Source organism: Furipterus horrens, unplaced genomic scaffold (assembly GCF_987537825.1).
Source record: "Furipterus horrens unplaced genomic scaffold, mFurHor1.1.pri manual_scaffold_10, whole genome shotgun sequence".
NCBI classification, from domain to species: domain Eukaryota; kingdom Metazoa; phylum Chordata; class Mammalia; order Chiroptera; family Furipteridae; genus Furipterus; species Furipterus horrens.
This window is the reverse complement of record NW_028327180.1, coordinates 39,670,805-39,692,265: the sequence shown is the minus strand read 5'-3', so window position 1 is coordinate 39,692,265 and position 21,461 is coordinate 39,670,805. Positions and strand designations below refer to the sequence as shown.

At 55.2% G+C, this 21,461-nt stretch overlaps 2 protein-coding genes across 3 annotated transcripts in view; one reads left to right on the top strand and one right to left on the bottom strand.

The window, feature by feature from the left end:
- Positions 1–11,289, top strand: part of SH3GL1 (SH3 domain containing GRB2 like 1, endophilin A2) — a 32,126-nt gene extending 20,837 nt beyond the window's left edge. The window contains exons 2-10 of one of the 2 annotated variants that reach the window (XM_090289383.1): positions 6,032–6,100; positions 6,301–6,373; positions 6,993–7,136; positions 7,618–7,751; positions 7,931–8,089; positions 8,390–8,493; positions 9,094–9,218; positions 9,422–9,478; positions 9,961–11,289. In XM_090289383.1, the coding sequence (XP_090145509.1) occupies positions 6,032–6,100; positions 6,301–6,373; positions 6,993–7,136; positions 7,618–7,751; positions 7,931–8,089; positions 8,390–8,493; positions 9,094–9,218; positions 9,422–9,478; positions 9,961–10,157 (1,062 nt within the window). In that variant the 3' untranslated portion in view covers positions 10,158–11,289. Of the gene's footprint in view, positions 1–6,031; positions 6,101–6,300; positions 6,374–6,992; positions 7,137–7,617; positions 7,752–7,930; positions 8,090–8,389; positions 8,494–9,093; positions 9,219–9,418; positions 9,479–9,960 lie in introns of both variants that reach the window. The other variant, XM_090289382.1, reaches the window with a different exon arrangement.
- Positions 11,290–11,629: 340 nt separating this feature from the next.
- MPND (MPN domain containing) lies at positions 11,630–21,127 on the bottom strand. Its single transcript, XM_090290179.1, has 14 exons — positions 21,024–21,127; positions 19,969–20,226; positions 19,601–19,889; positions 18,613–18,849; positions 16,191–16,323; positions 15,570–15,654; positions 15,282–15,378; positions 14,944–15,016; positions 14,790–14,866; positions 13,899–14,067; positions 13,721–13,791; positions 13,537–13,626; positions 12,741–12,833; positions 11,630–11,899 (listed from the first exon to the last, which is right to left on the bottom strand). The coding sequence occupies exons 1-14, from the start codon at positions 21,125–21,127 to the stop codon at positions 11,813–11,815; spliced, it is 1,863 nt and encodes a 620-aa protein (XP_090146305.1). The 3' UTR covers positions 11,630–11,812.
- Positions 21,128–21,461: the final 334 nt, after the last annotated feature.

Here is a 21,461-nt window from a genome sequence, read left to right as displayed (position 1 = left end):
GTAGCGAAAGGAAATCGAGGTCAGTGGCTGTGTGTCTCGGCTGGGCAATAGACCAGCCGGGGTCCTGCCCATGTTGTGGACTGAGTCACGAGACAAGAGACTGTAATGGAAACCAGAGAAGCTGCTCAGAGGTGTTTGGCACATATCTCTTCATATGTTAGGAAGCCAAGAAGGGAGGGAGTCACAGTTGGATTTAGAGGCGAATGGGTTCTCCTTCCCTCCCTTCTCAACCCTTTGCTGTCATCACAGCTCAGGAATTTCTCAGCCCTGCCCAGGATTATCACAGTCACCCAAATCCAGCACCCTGCACATGGGGCGTGGTCCTTGGAGGCACCATGCCCTTCCAGTTGGGCCCTGTGTGGACCCTGGGCTTTTCCCCATTCCATTGCTGACCAGTCTTACTGTTCAGGGCACATCCAGTTTGGCAGGTCAGGTCTGGGTGCAGCTCACAACTCTCCCATTTACAGCTCCACAGGCTTTAAATTCTTCCATCTCTCATCATCCTTCAGTTTCCTCATCTGTAAAATGGGTGTGCTGGTCCCTGCGCCATCGTTGAGTAAATGCGACAGTCGGTGATATCATGCAGGATCATGACCACGTGGTGGACCAGGAATGGCTGCCCTTGTGCTCGTGAATCTGCATCTCACCCACAACACCCTCTGCCAACCTAGTCAGCCTGCCTGTTGGGACCCTGCCCTTTTAGGCCTGGTGTAGACAGCACTGGTCTCTGCAGCCCATCCCTCTGCCATGTTGGTATGTTTATACCGCCCTGCAGCTCTTGTCACATTTTTCTTTCTGTTGCTGCTACGTTCTTGCCTCTCTCGCCAGAGGGGTGCTCCCTGAGGCCAGCACAGTCTCCCAGGCCTCCCAGACCTCCTGTAACCCTCTCCCACTTCAGACACAGTTACATTGTGGTTGGTTAGTGCTGACCTATTGACCCCCTCCTCCTGAAAGCAGTCACTTAACTGGAGTCAGAAGTGCTCATACCTGAGAGCCAAGAGTCCAAACACCCCAGTAAGGAAGTCAGTCACTGACCCACACCTGGTGATGGCTCTTTCAGGGACACATAGGAGGGTTGCTGGGCCTTGACCCTCAAGGCCTTCTCACCCTCAGGCTATTGTCTCCATGCCTTTTGCTCTGGCTAACAAAAGGGTTGCTTCATAGCCCAGCGTGGGAATTGTCACCCTTGTGTACTCACAGACGGTCAGGGAGAAGTCAGCCAGGCAGAGGCAGGAGAGGAAGCCTGCCCCCAGACCCTGGCCCATGCTAGGAGAAAACAGGAGACCTGGGTGTTACCCAGTCATGGAGTGTTGCACGTGGCCACCCAGACAGAGCATGATGTCTGAACAGGGCATGAGGACACTGAGCAGGAAATGTGAAGCACCCATCCTGGGCAGCAAGGCCCTGAGCAGCCCTGCTTATGTCCCCTTCTCCCAGCTCTTCCATGCCAACTCCCTCCTCCTCCTCCTCTTCCTCCCCCTTCTCCTCCTCTTCCTCCTCCTCCTTTTTCCTTAAACTCTTAATTCATCAAAGTGAATGTCTGCCCAGGTGGCAGAGCCTACAGAACAGCCAGTTTATTTTCCGTGTGGTATTGATCAGGTTTCTCCTTCTGACATGACTCAATTACAAGGCCTGCGGTTGGTGTCATCGTCCCACTTGGCAGGATTCAAATTGCTCCTCCATCTGCCACCAAGTGGCCACCACAGATGTGCCTGTCCAGTCAGGAGCAGTCATCATCCAGCACCTCTGCGTAGAAGCTGCTCCTGCCTTTGTCTCCTGCTCCACTCCTCCAGCAGCTGCCCTGAAGGTCTTGGCACACAACCTCTTCAGTTCTTTTGTGGGCTGTTCCACTGCACGTGCTCTCTTTCTCTCCTGTGGGTCAGAGTCCTTGCTCATCTCCAAAGATGGCCGAAGATCTAGAATGCTGAAGAATGCCAGTCTTTGAAAGAACAGCCCCCTTCTCCAATTGATTTTTATTTAAGTGCCCACAGGCTAGCACAAAAACAAATCATGTAGATGCCATGGGTTGAAGCCCCACCTCTGATCCGGGCCTGCTCACTTCCCAGGTGCCTGGTTCACAGGTGTCATTGTCAGACAATGCAAGAGCCTGAAATAGGCCTGCATAGGTCTGCCTATCACAGTCACTTGCAGGCATGTTGTAAATATGACCATTCAGAGTCTAGGTGGGCTGGGACCTGGGAGTTCCCAGGAGAGCAGCCTGAGTGGGTTGGGCATTTGGGTACATGAATGGGGCTGGAGGGCTCTTTTACTTTCTCACTGGCAGTAATCACCTGTATAGTCTTTAAGTCCAGTTTGAACCTAGGAGAATATGAAGCTGTGGACCCCATCCTGCCCTGGAAGGGCCTGTAGCCTGGGTTGGGAGCAGGGTACGCTTTTCCTAGAGGTTAAAAATGCTAACATAGGGTGTGAGTCCATCTGGCTATTTCCAGGAACAGTACCACTAGAGAGAGACAGCAAAGCAGGGGTTGCCTGGGTTGGGAGCAGGATTGATAGTGGCCTGGGGGAACCTCTCCTGCACTGGATGGAGGTGCTGTCGCTGAAACTCATTAAGGTGTGCGCTTGTGGTGGGTTGGTCATCTGATTAGGCCATGTAATAAAGATAGACCTCGATAAAGCCACTTAAAAAGAGAAACAGGCAGGTGAATGCTCAGAGGGGTCACAGACAGCACTGGGCATCACCTGGCTGGCCTTCCCCCAAGGAGAGACCCTGCTCCAGACCCTTTGTGGAGCACACAGTCACTGAGTGCTTGCCTGAGGCCCACACTGTGCCAGAACAGAGGAATATAGCCACCAGCCAGGCAGGTGTGACCTCTCCTCACAGGCTTACATTTGGCTCTAGACAGACAAAAGGAACATATTGTTCCAGGTGGAAAGTGAAATGTGGTGTGCAGGCACCACTGGGAGGGCAGGTACAGGAGAGCATAGAGCCAGGTCTGGCTGGGACAGGGATCTGAGAGATCAGGAGCCAGCCTTGCAAAGATGCAAAAATCATCCATTGGGCGAGAGCCACTGCCATGTCTGACCGAGTGGCAGCCTCTCCCACAGTGACTTCTCTGCCCAGGGTCCCACTTGGCTGGAACAGCCCAGTGCCAGCCTGCCAGTGTCTCTGCAGAAGGCTCCACAGGACCTGGCTGGCACCTGAACTGGGGCAGTGTCTTGGAAGACATTCTAGCTTGGGCTGGGCCTTTTGTTGGGGCTGGCATGTACAATGGCAACCATTGTGGACCCAGCCAGGTGGAGCCCAGGAGACATTGCTTTCCCCACACCACCAAGGTCATGGTTCTGCGGGAGAGGGGGCAGCGGTCATCTATTCACCCTGGTTTCCCCTGGGAGGTGCTGCGGCCACAGAGGTCTCAGTGAGGGACGATCCCTCCACACACTGAACTTGTAAGGGGTCCCTGGTTCTTCATTAGATATGAGAGGAAGAGCACGGGCTTCAGTCCTCAGCTTCTTGGGCCCCGCCAGGTCTTATGCCTCAGTTTTCCTCTCTTGCAGGTCGTAGGAAGCACCAGGTGAGAGGGTGTGGGAGGCACACTCTGTTAATTTGGGGTACAGACTCTACACATGGGTGTTATTTCCATAGCAGCATTTACCACTCATTCGGCTCAAGGACGTGTGTATAAACCTGAGCAAGACTGAAGTGTCAGGGTGGTGCCCTCCCTGACGGACAATGTATCTCTGGGCCAGTGGCCCCTCTACCCAGATAGCGACCTGACCCCTGAGCATTCAGGGTTGGCTACTGAACCCCAGGCAGCTCCTAGAAAAGGCTGCTCCTTAAACTCAGAGGTGCTTCCTTGTACCCCTCACGTGACTCCCAGCTCTGCCTGTAGACCACTCAGGCTCCCTATCTGCTGGGCCACAGTCATGCCTACTGGGGAGCGCCACACTCAGCACTGCACCCGTTCTGTGTTTCTATGGCTGGGTCGGTACGTGGTTTCTTTGGCTTCCCCACTTTTCCTTTTGACCTCTTGTCACCGTTTCATCATTTGTGCCAGTTCTAAGACTGAGCCTTGGAGGGCAGGGATGTGGGATACAATCGGTCACTGCCTGAGGGTCTTGAGCTCAGAGCTGCCAGATGGGGTGGGGAGACTGGTGGGAACCTGGTAGTTCCTTTAAGGCCTCCCAGGTACCCGAGCATGAGGATGGGCAGGGGAGCAGAGGAACTGTTTGGAGGGCTTGGAAAAGCTGAGTTCTGGATTCCCAGGAGAGGTGGGGAGGTGACACTCCTTGGGGACCTGGGGGAGCTGCTCCCGTCAGCGCCCTGCACTGAGCGGGATGTCTGGCCCAGTGCCTCAGCCCGGAAGGTGTGGTTTCAAGCACCAGTGCTTCAGCTCCCCTCCCAGTGCACCAGAAGGGTCTCATGTCAGGCAGCTACCTCACTTCCCTCTCTAGCAACCACTGAATTTGAGAACATCCTATTTTCCTGTAATCAAAAGAAGTGAAACTGTCCCGTGAAATAAAGTGGAACGCCCCCAAAACGCCTAGGACAGACAGCATCTTTTCCTTATGAAGTCATGAGGTCCCCTAGAGCAGCAATGTTCAACTAGTGTGCTGTATGTAGTACACTGGTGTGCTGCAAACATTTTTAAAACCTGCAATACCTGAGTAGTCAGGGGCACTGACCCCTTTTTCCTTAAATTGTTAAATTAAAAAATGACAACAGCCAACACAACAATAACCATCCGGTGTGAATGAATCAAAATTATGCCTATTTTTTAAATCAGATAGGTAAAAAATATATTTTGGGATGTGCCACAGAATTTTAGTTATTAGCTTATGTGTGCCACAAGAGGAGAAGGGTTGAAAATCACGGCCCTAGGTGATGGGGCACCACAGAGCACAGCCCAGCAGGTCCTGGGGCTGACATTCCCTGGGCCAGCCCCCCCGGGCCACCCCACTTCCTTCCTGTCTCCTCATGCAGTGGTCTCCTCTCTCACTTGTGCCCAGTTTCCTCCTGGACTCCCTGGGGGCAGCCAAGTTCAGAACCACTGAGTTTCAGGGGCATGTGGCCCCCTTCCCTCTTGACTCCCTTTGGGGTAGTGGGGTGGAGGGGCAGCTAAATACGGACAGGCTAGGCCGGCCCTGGAGTTCTGCTCAGGGCCCTTGGAGGGACAAGACACGTGGGGAAAGTACCAGTAGTCAGAAGTGTGGGCAATTGTGAGTACTCAGTGCTTACCATATGCCAGACATGCCTCTAAGCGCACACATGCATGCAGCAGACCACAGAAGTCAGGATATGGCCCTGTGAGTGCATACCTCTCACCCCATTTCACAAAGGGAAAAACTGAGGCCCAGTGAAGCCAATTATGCAAGCCTACACAGGTAGAAGTTGGCGAACCCATCCTGTGCCTGTGCTCTGGCTGCTCCTGCAGGCTGGCAGCCACTGGGCATCCTCAGGAGCCCCAAGAGGGGGTTTCATGGCTGGCGCAGACTGCTGCCAGCCATCAGGAAATAGAGTGAGTCTTTGATTAAACATGAGAAATTAAACCTGTTACTCTCTGTAGTTCAGGGTTGTGTGTATATGATTAAACATGCCAGACTGCTATTCAGATGCGTTTGCATGCACATGCATGTGCATGAGATATGATTTCCAGGCACCATGACATTTGCCCAAGTGGGACAGGTCTATCCCTGCTTGTCAGTGCTTGTCAAATATGGCACTTTCCATGTTCACTCAGCCATGGGACCTCCTCTCCACCTGCTGGTCTTTCAGGTGCCCCCCTGAGGATGTAGTTTTGGGGAAGTGCCATACCCAGTGGTCCCTGAGATTCATTCTGAAAGAAGGTGCCCCCGCCCTCATTGAAAGAGTATGTGGATTTTGAGGCAGGGCCTTGCTTGGTCACCTGTCTTGCCATCGGTTACTGTGGCCAGTATCCCTGGGAAGCCATCATGCATGTCCTGACCCCCTCAACCTTCCACTGGCAGCGGGCGTGGCATGGTCGGAAGTTATCCTGGGGCCTCCTCTCCTTCTCTTCTGAGACTCACTCTTTTACCTCCTTCTGTTCCCCAGTTGGTCAGTGAGAAGGTCGGAGGGGCTGAAGGGACCAAGCTTGACGATGACTTCAAAGAGATGGAGAAGGTAATAGGAGGGTGGGGGGTGCGTGGATGGGACGAGGCTTATCCGGGTGGCCTGGACAGGTAGCAGGTGTCCTGCAGCCCTTGTGTGGGCTCTGAGACAGGCAGGAAGCAGAGAGTAGGGCAAGGGCTGTCCAGGGGCCCCTGGTTTGGCCTTGGGTGTCCCAGTGGTTTTGAAACTGCACATGCTGCCTTTCTTCACAGAAGGTGGATGTTACCAGCAAGGCTGTGGTGGAAGTGCTGGCCAGAACCATTGAGTACCTGCAGCCCAACCCAGGTAGGGGTGCCAGCTAGCTGCAAGAAGTTTGCCCCTGACTCCCTTGTGTCTGTGTCAGTCAGGAATCTTCCGGTAAAACTAAAATGCCATGGGGCAGTCATGGCTGGATCCAGGGGTCTGAAGGATGTCCTTGGGGTCATGCATTTCCTTTCTTCCTCATCTGGCAGCTCTAGTTCCTTGTGTTAGTCCTTGTCCTAAATTATCTTTGCAGCTAACAGTCCCAGTAGAAAAGAGCGCCTTCCCTCCCACCCCCGACTGATTGAGTAGACCAATTTGAATTGGGTGCTCATCCCTAGTTTGTTAAGCCCCAACCACACACCAGCCTTTGGAGCATGAGGTGCGGTCTCCTAGGATGAGACTGAACTGGAGACCTTCCCTCAAGGAAAATCCAAACGCTAGTTCCAGTAGCAGGAGGCAGTGGACATGGGACAGGTAGCCAACCCAGGCATGTCCATTCAAGGCCTGTGTCAGCAACAGACCCAAGTGGGTGAAATAAGTGGACTTTGGGGGAGGGTGGGTACCCAGGGCAGAGGGAGGCAGCCAGCAGTGCTGGTTGAACGCAGGCCTGGTGGCTCCCGGAGAGACTACCCACATGCCCACACGGCCCATTCTGTTGCAGCCTCACGGGCCAAGCTAACGATGCTCAACACAGTGTCCAAGATCCGTGGGCAGGTGAAGAATCCTGGCTACCCGCAGTCGGAGGGCCTGCTGGGCGAGTGCATGATTCGTCATGGGAAGGAGCTGGGTGGCGAGTCCAACTTTGGTGAGGGCCACCACGAAGGCCTCAGGCCTTGGCAAGGTTGCATGGGCAGGCAGCTGGCTGAGGGAAGGAAGGCCAGAGCTTCCCCACACTGGTGAGCAGGAGGGCACATCCCTCCAGTCTTCCCTAGTGCTGGCTGGTCCCTGGATGAGGGCAACAGAGGTTCCTGAGAGTGTCCCTCTGGGCCCGCCACGGGGTGAGGGAAGATCCCAGCACTGCCAGCAGTGTCAAGGCCAAGGGAAGATCCCTCTCACACTACAGCTGGTTCAGGTCAAATCTGCCCCCTTTTAAGAGCATAGAAGGGCAGATTGTTTGATACCTGTGGTTACCAGCCCCAGGCCACTGCAGCTCAGATTCAGACTTGACGGTCTGTTGCTCTGACAGTCCTGGCCTGTGGGATCAGTTTAGAAGTTGGGGGTATCTTGGGATCGCAGGGCAAGGCCTCCTGTGATAGTGTTTTCCACTGCCCCCACCCCTTCTCCAGGCGATGCCCTGCTGGATGCAGGGGAGTCCATGAAGTGCCTGGCCGAGGTGAAGGATGCCCTGGATATAGAGGTCAAGCAGAACTTCATTGATCCCCTCCAGAACCTGTGCGATAAAGACCTGAAGGAGATCCAGGTGTGCCTAGACGACCTGTCCCTCATGCCCACCTCCCAGTACAGCCCTCAGGGATCCCTCACAGGTCCTTCACTGGACAGCCCTTGCCCATCCTGGCCCACCGGCACACATACGTGCAACAGGAAGGGCTGCAGGGCATTGGGGTGGCCCTGCAGTGTAACCCTCGTCCCTGCCCCCAGCACCACCTGAAGAAGCTCGAGGGCCGCCGCCTGGACTTTGACTACAAGAAGAAGAGGCAGGGCAAGATCCCCGACGAAGAGCTGCGCCAGGCCCTGGAGAAATTTGAAGAGTCCAAGGAGGTGGCTGAGACCAGCATGCACAACCTCCTGGAGACTGATGTATGTCCGTGGGCCTGGGGACCACACTTGGGGAACCCCTAACGTGAGGAGCCCAGCAGGGCTGCCAGTTTCCAAAGGCTCAGTGCCGGTTTAGAGGGTGAAAGAAATGAAGGGGGAACAAGGACCAGAGTGGGGCCTCCTGAGGCTTTGACTCTCTTGGGGCCTTTCACCCTCACTGTGGCTCCAAGGTGACCCATGCCCCTCTGCCTGGAACAGTATGGGAAGGGTCCTTGCAGGAGGTAGCCTGGAGATGGGGGTTAGAGGGCGGCCCCCTCTTCAGCTCTGACTGGTGGTTTGCAGATTGAGCAGGTTAGCCAGCTCTCTGCCCTGGTGGACGCCCAGCTGGAATACCACCGGCAGGCCGTGCAGATCCTGGATGAGCTGGCCAACAAGCTCAAGCGAAGGTGAGCTCCTTCCTGCTCTGTGCTTGCCAGGAAATGCTTAGTGGCTGTGGGGGGTCCCTGGAAACCTGGAGTCTCTGCTGTGGATTCCTGGGCTGGCCCCTGAGATGTCCCACACACCTCCCCCCGATAGCCCAGCCCTGTCCAGGGCCTGGGGGTTGGCTTTTCATAAACAATCTCTGGCTGTCAGGGTGGGAGTGGCGGCCCCACAAGGGAGCAGGATCTCTTTGGGCTCATCCTTGTCTCTGAAGGAAGATTAGAGGGACCTGAGGATGGGAGGCAGCTTGCCCAAGATGACCCCGGAACCCTTCCGCCACTGCTAGTCTCCTTGGTTGTCAGTGGTTCCCTGGAGGGACTGAGGAGGGCTTTGGCAGGACCCACCCCGATTATTAGCAACCTGAAAAATGCTTGAGCCTGGGGACAGGGACCAGGCCCAGGGTGCCCCCCTAGGATTCCCGTCTGTTGTGTCCACCTCCCCGGGGCCCCACTGCTCCCCTGGAAGCAGCATAAAGAGCTGGGGGTGGGGATATTGCTCCCCGGCCCTGATACCCTGGCTCATGACACAAGCTCTGTGGCCACTCACATCGCTTCCTTTGTGCACAGGATGCGGGAAGCCTCTTCACGCCCCAAGCGTGAATACAAGCCCAAGCCCCGGGAAACCTACGACCTCGGAGAGCCTGAGCAGTCCAATGGGGGCTTTCCCTGCACCCCAGCCCCCAAGATCACGGGTAAGGAGCAGGAGGTGACTATGCTATCCCAGGGTCTCAGAGACAGGCCCCTTCTGGGGCAGCCCCCAGCCCCCTGCTCCACCCAAATGGTATGTCCTGGTGCCTCCTCCCCACCACTCACTGTCTGCAGAAGGGGCCCCAGAGATGGGACCCAGGCCCCGCCCTGGCACTGAGCGCATCTGTGTGTTTTTGTCTGCAAGCAGCTTCATCATCTTTCCGATCTTCCGACAAGCCCATCCGGAACCCCAGCAGGAGCATGCGTGAGTGTCCCGCTGCCTCCAGTCTGTTCTGGAAAAGTCTTGCAAACTCCCCATCTCTGGTACAAGTGGGCACCCACTGTGGTTGGTCCTCTCAGCCCCTCTTAAGCGGGGAAGGAGTTGGGTGGCAAGTCTCTGCCTCTGTGGGCCTCAGCCTCCCCATGCGAAAGAGGGGCTGCTGAGAGCATCCAGGGCACCGACTGGCTCTAGGCCCTCTGAGCGGCAGGCACCCTGTGGGCAGTGGACTCTGGTCATCCTGCCATCCTAAAGCCGCTGAGTGTTTCCAGCTCCTCCCAGGAGCATCGTGGCAACCTCACAAATCCTTTCCACCCTTTGTGGTACTTGCTCCTTATTCCCAAAAACCCTGGAGAGCAAGAAGAAGGAGTGGCTCTCCTTAGGGGAAACTGAGGAACAGCGAGGCAGCAGGACCAGTGGCGTTTGAGCTGGACACCCAGACCTTACACCCATCTCCTGCCTACCCGCAGCGCCCCTGGACCAGCCAAGCTGCAAGGCACTGTATGACTTTGAGCCCGAGAACGATGGGGAGCTGGGTTTCCACGAGGGTGACATCATCACGCTGACCAACCAGATTGACGAGAACTGGTACGAGGGCATGCTCCATGGCCAGTCGGGCTTCTTCCCCCTCAGCTATGTGGAAGTGCTGGTGCCTCTGCCTCAGTGACAGCGTCAGCCTGCCTGCCCCTCTGTCCAGATCACCTATATTCCAGTTGGCCCAAAGTTCAAGGGCAGTGCTCCTCCCAGGGCCTCCTGAGGTACTCCCAGGGCACCAGGGACTAGGGGAAGCCAGGGGCCCTGTTTACACTAGTGCTCACCCACAGTGGCAGTGGGGCCTCCCCTGTCCACTCCACACAGCTGTCTGGGGTCCAGTGCCCTGAGGGGGCTAACACTAAGGTGCTCTTAGAAACACTAACTTCCTCCTGCTCCCCCAGGACTGGGAACTCTGGGTGGGTCCCCTCTACTCAAAAAGACACATTTCCTGTGTCCCCCCCACACTGGGGCTTGGCCCACCCTGACCTGTTCTTACCTGGGAACAGATTGAAAGTCTGTGTGATGGGGTGATCTCAGCAGGATCCCTGGCCAAGGCTTGCCCCCTGCTTTTAAATTCCCCTAAGACACTCCTCAGTCCCCTGTATGCCCACAGATGCCACCTCCCTAGGAGGGCCTCACCCTTAAGGACAGGCAGGCCCTCTCCTCAGCTGCAGGGTGCTGAGCCCCACATACCATACCCACCACCCCACCCCAGGCCCCCTCAGTCCCCACCTCCAGGGTACCCTACCCTGACCAAGCACATGGAACGTTTTTCTCTGGCACAAGCTGCTACCACCAGCTACACGCACATACTCTCAACTCACCGCACATGGGACCATGGAAGCCCCCAGCTTCCTCTCTGCTGAAGGTCAAGCACAAAGGCTTTGATGAGTGAATGTTCCCAGACCCCTGACTGCTGGGGCCATTCTGGGGGGTTCACAGGGCCTCCCCCATTCCAAGCTGGCTGCCATCTCCCTGTCAACAGTGTCCCCTCCAGACCAACATAGGCAGCTGCCCAGATCAGCAGGGCCCCAGTCCTGTATCCACTTCCCCTCTGGCCTGGTTCACATTCCCTGCCTTCAGTGACCCTGCACAGCCCCCAGAACACCAAGCTCTGCTCTTCCCCAAGGCCCTTGTCACCACTGGTAGTGGGAGAGGCACAGGCATCGGGACCAAGACAAGCAGCCTAGCCTCGGTTACAGCCTAGAGCAGATGAAATGTAATCTTGATTTTTTTAAAAAAAGTATTAAATGTCTCTTTCTATAGTTTCTTGCCTGGTTATGGTACAGAATAGGCCTTTTTCTCATCTGAACACCCACAGCCTTCCTGAGGGGGTCTCCAGTCAGGAGAGGGCCCATGTGGTTGCCCACCACCAGACCCCTACCCAGAGCCACTCCTAGAGTAGACAGAGACCTCACAGTGAGCCTAGGAAGAGTGGCTGTCATTTGCCCAGTCACCAGCATGGGAGGTACATCCCCAAAAGCCCCCTTCCCACAGCCCCAGAAGGGGCGGGGCTGAGGTTGGCCCAGAATGGCCCACACACACAGCTGCAGGAATGCCCAGTAGTGGGTGCAGGGGGACCCCCACTTCAGGGCAAGACACATGCCTGGGCTGCTTCTTTTTATTGTATAAGCCCCCATCACCACACAAGTCAGTCACACAGGAGTGGAGCAACAGTCACAAACGGAGCCCCTAAACCCATTCCCCCTCACCCAGAGCTGCCAGGAGTGGCACGGGGGGCTCAGAGTCTGACCAGGAGGCCTCCCAGGTCCTCAGAGGCCGATGCCTTCAGACCCCTTGCTTGAGGACGCTGTAAACCTGCTCCAGCACATGGCACAGGCCCTGGTCCTTGGGCATCCTGCTGGCCAGGGAGATCTGAAACAAGCAGGGCTGGTGCCTCAGGACTATGTCCAGCAATCCTGGCCCGGCCTCCCCCACCCCCAACTCCTGACCCCAAGGCCTAAGTGCTGCCACCTGGCAGAGGGGCTTGCCTAATCAAGGAACACAGTGGGTCCCTAAAGTAGTGCTTGCTTTTTAACAAGGGCATTGAGTAACTTAAGGCCCAGCTGATTCATGTTTGGGGTGAGAGGGTAACCTGCATTTTCCAAATCCTGTCACCCCAGCCTAGATCCCACACACACCAAATGCCAGGAACCACCCAGCTCTGGAGCCTCCAAAGACAGCAGATAGCTCCCCCCCACGCAGCAGCCCAGTGCCTGTGGGGCAACTTTAAGCCCTGGTCAATATTTTATTTGTTTCAACAAAATAAGCAAATGTGTGAAACTATCTTCTCTGCAAAGCAGAGTCTTCTAAGAGTGACTTTCAAGCGGGAGATAAGTCAGACACTCGGGAGGCCATCAAAGCCTCATTTAAATGTCCCACTGCCTGCTGGGCCAGTGCATGAGTTCACATTAGCAGCTGTTCTTCAGGCTCTAAACCAGGTCAGAACCCCTTCCACACCCTCTGGGTGGCAGCGGGATGAAATAGGGTCCAGAGCAGCTTCTCCAACTGGGTTTGATGGTGACCACCCCCCCCCCCCAACCTTCATGTGATAAAACAAGGCTTTTTGGCAATGTTAATTTCCAGCTGCAATATTTTGTACAGAACAACTTAGGAAATCACTGTTTCTCAGGCTACCTGTGTGTAGTTTTGGGGTTCCCCAAGAACTGTCTTCCTACAGGAGAAGTTCACACAGGACTTGGGGTAGAAGTCTTACCTTCAGCTTGTCGAGGTAGGTATGCTCCTGGTTCCAGGACTCCTGGAACCTCACCAAGTCAGGGGCACCCTTGTAGAACTCCACCAGCAGCATCTACAGGACAGGGTGTGGTTGGGACCCCCTCACTCCCAGCCTCCCCATGCCAGGCCCTGGGAATCCAGCAGTGGGCAGGACTGGCACTGCTGCTACCTATCATGACAGCTGCCAGGCTAATGCAACGACAGTACCACTCATCAAGAAAGACCACTGAGGAGTGCCACCCAGTAGAGAAGGGAGCTCAGGAGGCCTCCAGAGGAGAGGGAAGTCCCTCGGAGGCTGAGGAAGGCATGCCAAACATGAGCCTATACCCATAGGCCTTACATAAGCTCCCTACTTTAGCCTCATTCTAACAATGCTTGTGAAATCACAGGTGTAACAAACTAGCTCAGTTTTTTTAAATGCCTGTTGAGCCATGTGCATTATAAATCATCCAGGTACACCTGAAGTCCTCCGTGTGTCTGCACTTGCAGAGGCAGTGGCAGGTACAGAGGCCCAAGGTGGAAGCATCCCTAGTGTTCCAGAACAACTAGGCAGCCATGTGGCTGAGCAGGTGGGCAAGGGAGGAGCTGCCACAAGGACCCAGGACTTGATCCTAAAAGCCACAGGTGATTATCTGCAGAAGAGGAAACTGACCAGGGCCCTGGTGTGGCACGTTCAGCCATGGTTTCCTGAATCATAACTTGTATATCCAGCTAAGCACTTTCAGCTCCCACCTGTTCCTGGGGGGTGCACCCACCCCACCTGGGAGTGAGCTTACCATCTCATGAAGGATGTCATTAGTCAGGAAGCTGTCCTGGACATAAGCCATCTCCACATCCATGGGGATGCCGTAGTCACTGGGCCTTTGCTGGCAGGGACACCAGCCAGTCAACACAAGCCTCCCATCCCATGGCCCATACCCTGCATATTGGCCCTTGGCCTCCCCCAGGAGCCCTGCCTACCTCAGGGGGTGGCATCACCCAGAAGGGGGAGATCTTTGACTCAGGGCCTGGGTTGCCAGAGTAGTAAGGGGCTGCAGGAGGAGAGTGGGGGGGGGGGGGGCTGGGCCTGGGGGGCTTGTGGTCTAGGAGACACAGAGGCACCCACCCACACACCCCCCCCCCCCATCCAGGGCCTTACAGCAGAGCAGGGCGAGGCAGGGCTGGAAGCCGTTGCTGGAGCCCTGCAGCCGCAGCTGGTAATCCATCTGCGTATCAATGTCCTGCAGTGATGGCAGCGCCGGGCTGTGCGGGTGGCTGTGGTACCAACCCACCAGGGACAGGCCCCGCAGGAGCAGGCTCTGGTAGATCTGGGGGGCAGAGCCGGAGCTGGGACAGGTGGGGAGCCAGGGTCCCTACCAGCCTTGGGGTGCTCCTGCCACTCCCTGCAGCCAGCACTCCTGGTAGCCACCCAGCCCCACATGCAGGCCACACATAAGTACCTGCTGTGTATAGGCTTGGGGACATAGCAGTGACCAAGACAGACCCTGGCCCCTCCCTAACAGAGTCCAGTAGGGGGGGGGACAGCCAACAATTACATTAAAAGGATGCACCTGTCATGAAGCAAAGGCAAAAACTTTTTTGTTCCCTGCTGTGTCCTCAGCTTGTAGGACAATGTGTGGCACCCAGTAAATGCTCAATACATAGTTAAATAAAGAGCTAGGTGGACAAGTGTGCATTGAACAGGCATAGGCATTCTCAGATGCCTTCAGCAAGTGGAGACAACAAAGGGCAGAAAGGAAACCTTTCTTGCTGAATCAACATCCATTCACCCATCCCTGAGGGACACAGGTGGGGCCACGAGAAGCTAGGGTAGAGCACTGAACACAGTGCCAGGTACACACTAAGAACCATTAGGAAAGCGTTATTAACAATGGTAGTTGACATTTATCTGGCCTTTACTAGGTGCCAGGAGGGGACAGGGGCTCATACACACTCGTTTGCACATGCTTCAAGCACTGACTCTGTTAGCTGCCAGGACACAGTAGCCAGGAGAACTGTCCTCCCCAGCCCACCCAGTGTGCCCCCTCACCTCCTCTTCCATGTTGGCCGCAGTATCCGCATCCCCCAGCCGGCTGCGACAGGGGAAGGCTCTCAGCACCGTGAGCACTGCAGAGCAGGAGAAGGCGTGGACATCGACCCAGGCCCCCCACATCCCTCTGCCCACCCCAGCCCCAAATACCCACTCTGGCTGTTGATGTCCCAGCGGCCCCCCAAGTACCCCACAACCTCACTGCACGTCAGGTGGCTGTGGAAGTCCTGGGGAAGAGGTACATCAGAAGACACATTCAGCCTGCAATTGACCCAAACTCCACCCAGGGGGTCCCGGGCCCTTGGAATGGGCAGGGGCCAGTCCTCCCACCTCCTTCAATCAAACACTGATTAAGCACCTATGAGGAAACATAGTCCCCACCCACACAGAGCTCACATTCCAGGGATCCCCTTCCTCCAGAGCATCCCAACCCTCTGCCCAGATGTGGGAGCCCCTGGCCCATAACGGACAAGGTAGGAGTTGGACACACACCAGCAGGAACAGCACATTGCTGGAGATGGCCACATTGAATGGCTGAAACTTGTTGATGGCTGCAAAGGATGTTACTTCCACCAGGGTGTGGGGGTTCCTGTAGGAGCCAGAAGGTTCCACAACTTCAGGAACACCTAGGCTGGTTCCTCAGCCCACCCTGCCTCCAGCCAGCTCTGAGGATCTGAGGCCTTGTACCCACCCTACTCCAGCTTTTTCTCCCCTCCCCCCAACCCTGGCAAGAACTCATGTAAACTGGGGCTGGTGTGCTGGACATAGGGCATGTCTGACCTGGCAGAGTCGCGACTGCCCAACATGCAGTATCGCACTGGCACCCGGACCTTGTGTTCCACTCGCTTCCCCAGGGGTGTTGCCTCTGTGCAGTGAGGGTAAGGAAAAAAGGGCAGCGTCAGTCCCTCCCCAGCCTGGAACTGGAAAACAAAGACAGGGCAACCCAAGAAAGAAAGAAAAGAAAAAAAGAAGGCAGCAGTACTGGGAAATAAAGCAGCAGGTTGACAAGTTTGGCAGAAATTTAAAACTAGATGAAGGACTCAGGAAATCCGGTGAGGATCTCATAAAACCAGGTGGGGAGAGAGCAGGGCGGGGCCCGGGAGGGATGGAGATTAGGCAGCAAGTTTAGAAATCAGGCAACAGGGCAAAGAAATCCCATTAGGGTACAAGGAGATCAGGTAACATGGTGAAAAAATCAGACAGCTTATTAAGAAATTGGGCAGTGAGAGCAAGAGATCCAGCATTAGAGCTAAGCAGCTGGGCAGTGAAACGAGGGGCTAGGAAGTCAGCCAGGCATCTTGGGGTTGCTGAGGAAAAGGCCAGACCTGTCCCCAGCCTCCTCCTCCATTTGCGTTCTGCATGCTGCCTGCCCTGCCTCCTCCCCTCCCTCACATCTCTCACCGGGGTGGGCAGGCTCTGAGGGGCCCTTTGCAGGTGGTCTTCGACTTTTGTCCTCCACTGACACCCCTGCCAGAACCTCCTCCTCCTCTTCCTCCATCAGCAGGTCTTCCTCCTCCCCTTCGCTGGCTGGGCTCTGATGGGATAGGGATGAGGACTGTGGTAGGACCCTCAGCTGGGTATACCCTACCCTCCCAAGTTCCACCCAGACAGCTGGCCCACCTGAGCCTTGGGTCCCTGTTGCCCTGGGTGTTCTCTAGAGGAAGTGAGTGAGGAGAGGTGGCCTAAGGCTCTGGCACAGCTCAGGTCTGAGGTTCTTCAGGTGGCTGACTCTCAGGGTCAAATCCTGGACAAGCTGTGTGACTTTAAGTAAACACCCTAACCTCTCTGAGCTCTATGGTCACCTGTAAAATGCCACAATGACCTCTAGTCCAACAAAGTTGCTGTCAGGGTGAAATAGGTAATGCATGCAAAGAATTTACCATATGCCCTGTTGCTCCATCCATAGAGCAAGCATGCACTTCATGTGTATTATTTTATTAAATTTTCTCAATAACCCCTCCTCCTGCTCTCTCCTAATCTCTCTGTGTCTATATCTAGCATTCATATCTCAGTCTCTGTCCTCCTTCCCCTCCCACAAGCATCTGACCCAGCTGGTACCCCCCCACCTCTTGGGAACTCCTCACGGACCCAAACTCTCCCAGATTCCCTGTCCCCCTTCAGGGTTCCCTTGGCCTCCCCTTCTCTCTCTCTCATTGCCTATGGCTGTATCCTAGTGTTTCTTCCCTCAGGACGGAATGACTCACTCTTGGGGCTCTAACCCTACCTATGCCCCAGTGAAACCCACAGTCCTGTCTCCATCCTGGGGCTCTCCTGAGCTCTAGACTCGGGATCCAGCTACCCTCAACGTCCTCATGCATGGGGCTCACACTCAATACAGCCCACAAACCTGCTCCTCCCAAATCCCCATATCTCCAATGAGAGCAACCCCATCTACCCACTTGCTCACAACAAAACTCTTAACACTAACATCTAATCTATCACCGAATCCCTCAGATCCACTTTCAAAATCAGCCAGAATCTAAGCACCTCTCCTCCGCCTCAATGGCGGGCTTGGTCCACCCATCATCGCTCACCTGGTCCTGCATTGCCCTTCCTCAGTCAGTCTTCTCCAAAGCAGCCAGGAGAGGGCGCCCGTGAGCACCCACGTGAAGTCCTATCCTTCCTGCGCATAGCCCTCCAAGGCCTCCCACGTCCCTCAGTAAAAGCCAATATCCTCCCAGTAGCCCACAGGCCCTGTATGACCTACCCCATCCTCTCCCTGCCCTCACCTCCTCCCTCTCTTCCCTTCGCTCACTTTTCCTCCAGCCACTGGGACTGGCCTCCTTGCAGCTTCTCCAACAGCCACAGACAATCCAGTCTCAGGGACTTTGCACAGGCTGCTTTCCAGTTACCCTCATGGCTCTCTCCTTCCCCTCCTTTGGTTCTCTGCTCAGATGCCACCTCAATGAATCTTTACTTGACCACCCTATTTCCCCACCCCCAACTCCCATCCATTCTTCAGAAATACTATAAGATGGATTTATTTATTTTGTTTCGTTGTCTTTCTCCCCATGAGGGCAGTTATTTTTCTTTTTGCTCTCTGCTTTACCTCCAGCTCCTAGAGGTGGCATTTACTAAATGTTTGCTGAATAAATGGCTCTATGATATAATGTGAAGGTTAGTTCTGTATGTCATCCTAGCTAGGCTCTAGTATCAGACTAATCTAGGCGTTACTGTGAAGGCATTTGGTAGATGCAGTTCACATTTATATTAAATTGACTTTCAATTAAGGATAATGTGGGTGGGCATCATCCAATCAGTTGAAAGCCCTTAACAGCAAAAACTGAGGTTTCCCAGAAAAGAAGGAATTCTGCCTCAAGGCTGGAGCACCAACTCCTTTCTAAGTTTCCAGCCTGCCAGTGGCCCTTCAAATTTCAGACTTGCCAGCTAGATATATACACATATATTTAATCTACCTAAATATGTATAATACATATATGGTACCGTTATAATTTCCATTTTACAGACGATGAAGGCTAAGGACCCAGAGAAGGTCCCTGGCCAAGTTCACCCAGCTGGTGAACATTCAATAAACATCTATGAGTATCAAGACCTTTACAGATATGGTCCAGCCCCCTCAGCTACCCAACACATTTGAACCCCTGACTGCATCAGTTAATCATGGTTCTCTAAGCAGCATGTGTTGTTTTGTGCCTACATGGCTTGGCATTTGCCATTCCCTCCCTCTGGAAAGCTCTTGGCTTTATCTTGATCTCACAGACTCCTACTCATTCCTCAATGCCCCAGTTCCAATGTCCTCTCTGTGGGCACTCCTCTCTGACAATGTCAGAGGGAACTTAATCCAGCAGGTCGAAGGACACACCTCATCGGCAGTAGCTGCAGGCACAAGGAGCTGGTGTCGCCGGAGCCAGGCGGCCTTGTACTTGTCCAGTTTCTGGCCCTTGTACTTGACGGAGGCCCAGCCACAGCCCGACTTCTTGGCCGGGTTCACCAACTTCTTGCAGTGAGTGGCCCAGGCGCTGGGTGAGTTGAACACCTGCCCCGTTTCCTGCCACACGATCCTCCCGTCTGGCTGCAGGTCCCCCAAGAACTTCTTCCCCTGTAGTGACAGTGGGCTGGCTGCACCCAGGACCTGGTACCCACCAAGCCCTTCTCCAGGAAGTCCTCCCTGATCCCATGCTGCTCCTAGGGCTTAGCATACACTTCCCACTTCAGCACCCCTTCCAGGAAGTCTTTCATCTTAGGTGCCTCCCAGTACCTGTATGTCACAGTCCTGATCAGCTTGGAACAAACCCACCCAATTATGTGTCAATCCCCCCTTTCCCTCATTGGACTATGAGCCCCCACAGGGCGGGGAAAGGGTCTATCTTGATTACTGCTTTGTTCCTAATCCCCAACATAGAGCCTGGTACACACCAGGTGCTCAATTCACAAACTGAACATCAATAACAATAATAGTAATAATAGCAAACACAAAGCACTTACTGTGTAGCAGGCACCTTGCTGAGTGCATTATTCACTTAATCTTCATACAACCCCATGAGAGAAAAAAATCCCATTTTCCAAACGAGGAAACTAGGATACTAGGATACTGAGAGGTTAAGTTAGGTCACACAGTCAAGAAAGCAGTGGTATCCTCTCTGAGCCTCGGTTTCTTCTTTGTAGAATTGGGTATTTGGTGAACGAAGTCCTCCCGCCCAGAAGGTCTCGTGCTGGGTCTGGATGCATCGTTCCTCGGTTTCCCCTACCCATTCCCAGGCTCCGCCTGCTGCAAGGAAGCTCTAGGCCTAAGTTTTCCCTTCTTGCCCCAGCCGGGATGGGATGGGATGGGATGGGAGTGGAGTGCTTACCAGGTAGTAGATAGACAGCACCCCAGCACCGGGCTCCAGCTGCGCGTCTTTGAGGAGCACACGCAGTGTGACCGAGCGCCTGGAGAGCGCGCCCCCCGGGCCGCCACCGCCCCCAGCTCCAGCTCCTCCTCCTCCGCCGCCGCCGCCGCCGCCGCCGCTGCGCGCTCCGCTCGTTCCCGCGGGCCGTTCGGGGTCTTCGGCCTCCGCCTCATCCTCGTCCTCATCCGGCGCCTCCTCGCCCGCTCCCCCCGGCGGGGAGAGCGGCTCCGGAGCTGCGGGCAGGAACAGGCTGCAGCAGGGCCGCGCGCCCATAGTCGGTCCAGTCACCCCGCCCGGCGCTTCGCCGGCTCCCGGACTGCCCCCGGTACCTGCCATGGCCGCTCCAACCCCGCGCCCCGCTTGTTCTTTCTTCCAGGCACGTGACTCGGCTCCGCCTCAATTCGGGGGGCGCCCCAGCCATTGGTTGCCGCGGGTGGGCGGGTTGGAGGCTCGGTCCATTGGTGCGAGCGGGGAAACTGAGGCTCGAGATTGAGCATTTGGGACTGGGACTCGAGAGCTCAGCCCTCCGGGACCATTCTCCATGGGAGGGGGTGGTAACCGAGAGCTCATAGGTACAAATGGGGAAACTGAGGCGCGGGACTTATGCTTTCAGGGAACTGGTGACTCCACCCGAGGCTACCTATTCTACAGGATTGAGCCCGTTAGGACGAAGGGGATAAAAGAGGTCCGCGGCCACTTCTTTTGAGGGACACAGAGGTCTCGAACGTTGGAACGGAAAAACTGAAACCGGGGAGAACGTGCTACTAAGCCCTGTGACTGCGGGCCAGAATCGGGAAGCAACCTGTGCCGCGGGTCTAATTCACTCAAGCCCGGCGGCAATTTCTTAAGGGTTAATTTCCACTCTTACAGTGGGTCCTTGGCTGATTGACACCACTATTGGACCAGAGCGGAGTACGCCAATCAATTATCGAATGTTTCTTTCATCTCGACCAATAAACAATAGCCGTTTGATTCCCTCTAGCCAATCAATGTTAAATTCCTGCTTCCACCAAACTCTGACTGAGCCAATGAGCAGTGTCGCTCTCGACCAATCATCAGGAGCCCCCGGGCTCACTTATCCAATCATCTGTAGGATTTGGTCCATAGCCAGCCAATCACCTCCAGGATCAAAACCTTCACTTTGGGCCTTGGGCAGCCCCAGCCTTCACGCAGTACGACACGGGGGCGGAGCCTGGGTGGGTGTGCATCTGGTGGCTGCAGCCCTGCCCTTTGTCTCAGGCCTATGTTCTGGGACCTTTGCTCCATTGTGTAGCACCGCCTCCCAGCGCCGGATCTTCCCAGCCCCGGTCAGGACCAAAAGCCCGGGTGGGACTCCCCCAAGCTGCGAAGAGCATTTACTGGGTTCAGCTGCGGATGAGTTTACCCGGACCCCAGTCCGGAAGAGGGGACAGGACATGGGGGAGGGGGTGTCCAGCCAGGGTGGTGTGGAATCAGACTGGAGCTGACTTCCAATTCCTGCTGCACCATTGCGAAGCTCTGTGACTGGCCAAGTGACTTCCACTTCTGTTTCCCGTGGGGATAATAATAATTTCACTTCAGGGTTAAGGATCAGGGCTTGACATATAATAAGAGCTGGATAAATGTGAATTATTATTCTCTCTTTGTCCTGCCCAGGCCTCCTTTTGGAGTGCCTCCCACCCCTACCAGGGGTCCATCCACCAATTTGGCACCCCTCTGCTCGCTAAACTCCAGCTTCAGTTTATTCCCCAATGTCCTTGCCCACCTTCCCTTCAACTACTTTCCAAAATCTAGGGCTGTACTTCTCCCACCTGGACCCTTGCCATCTCCTTGGGCCTCAGGT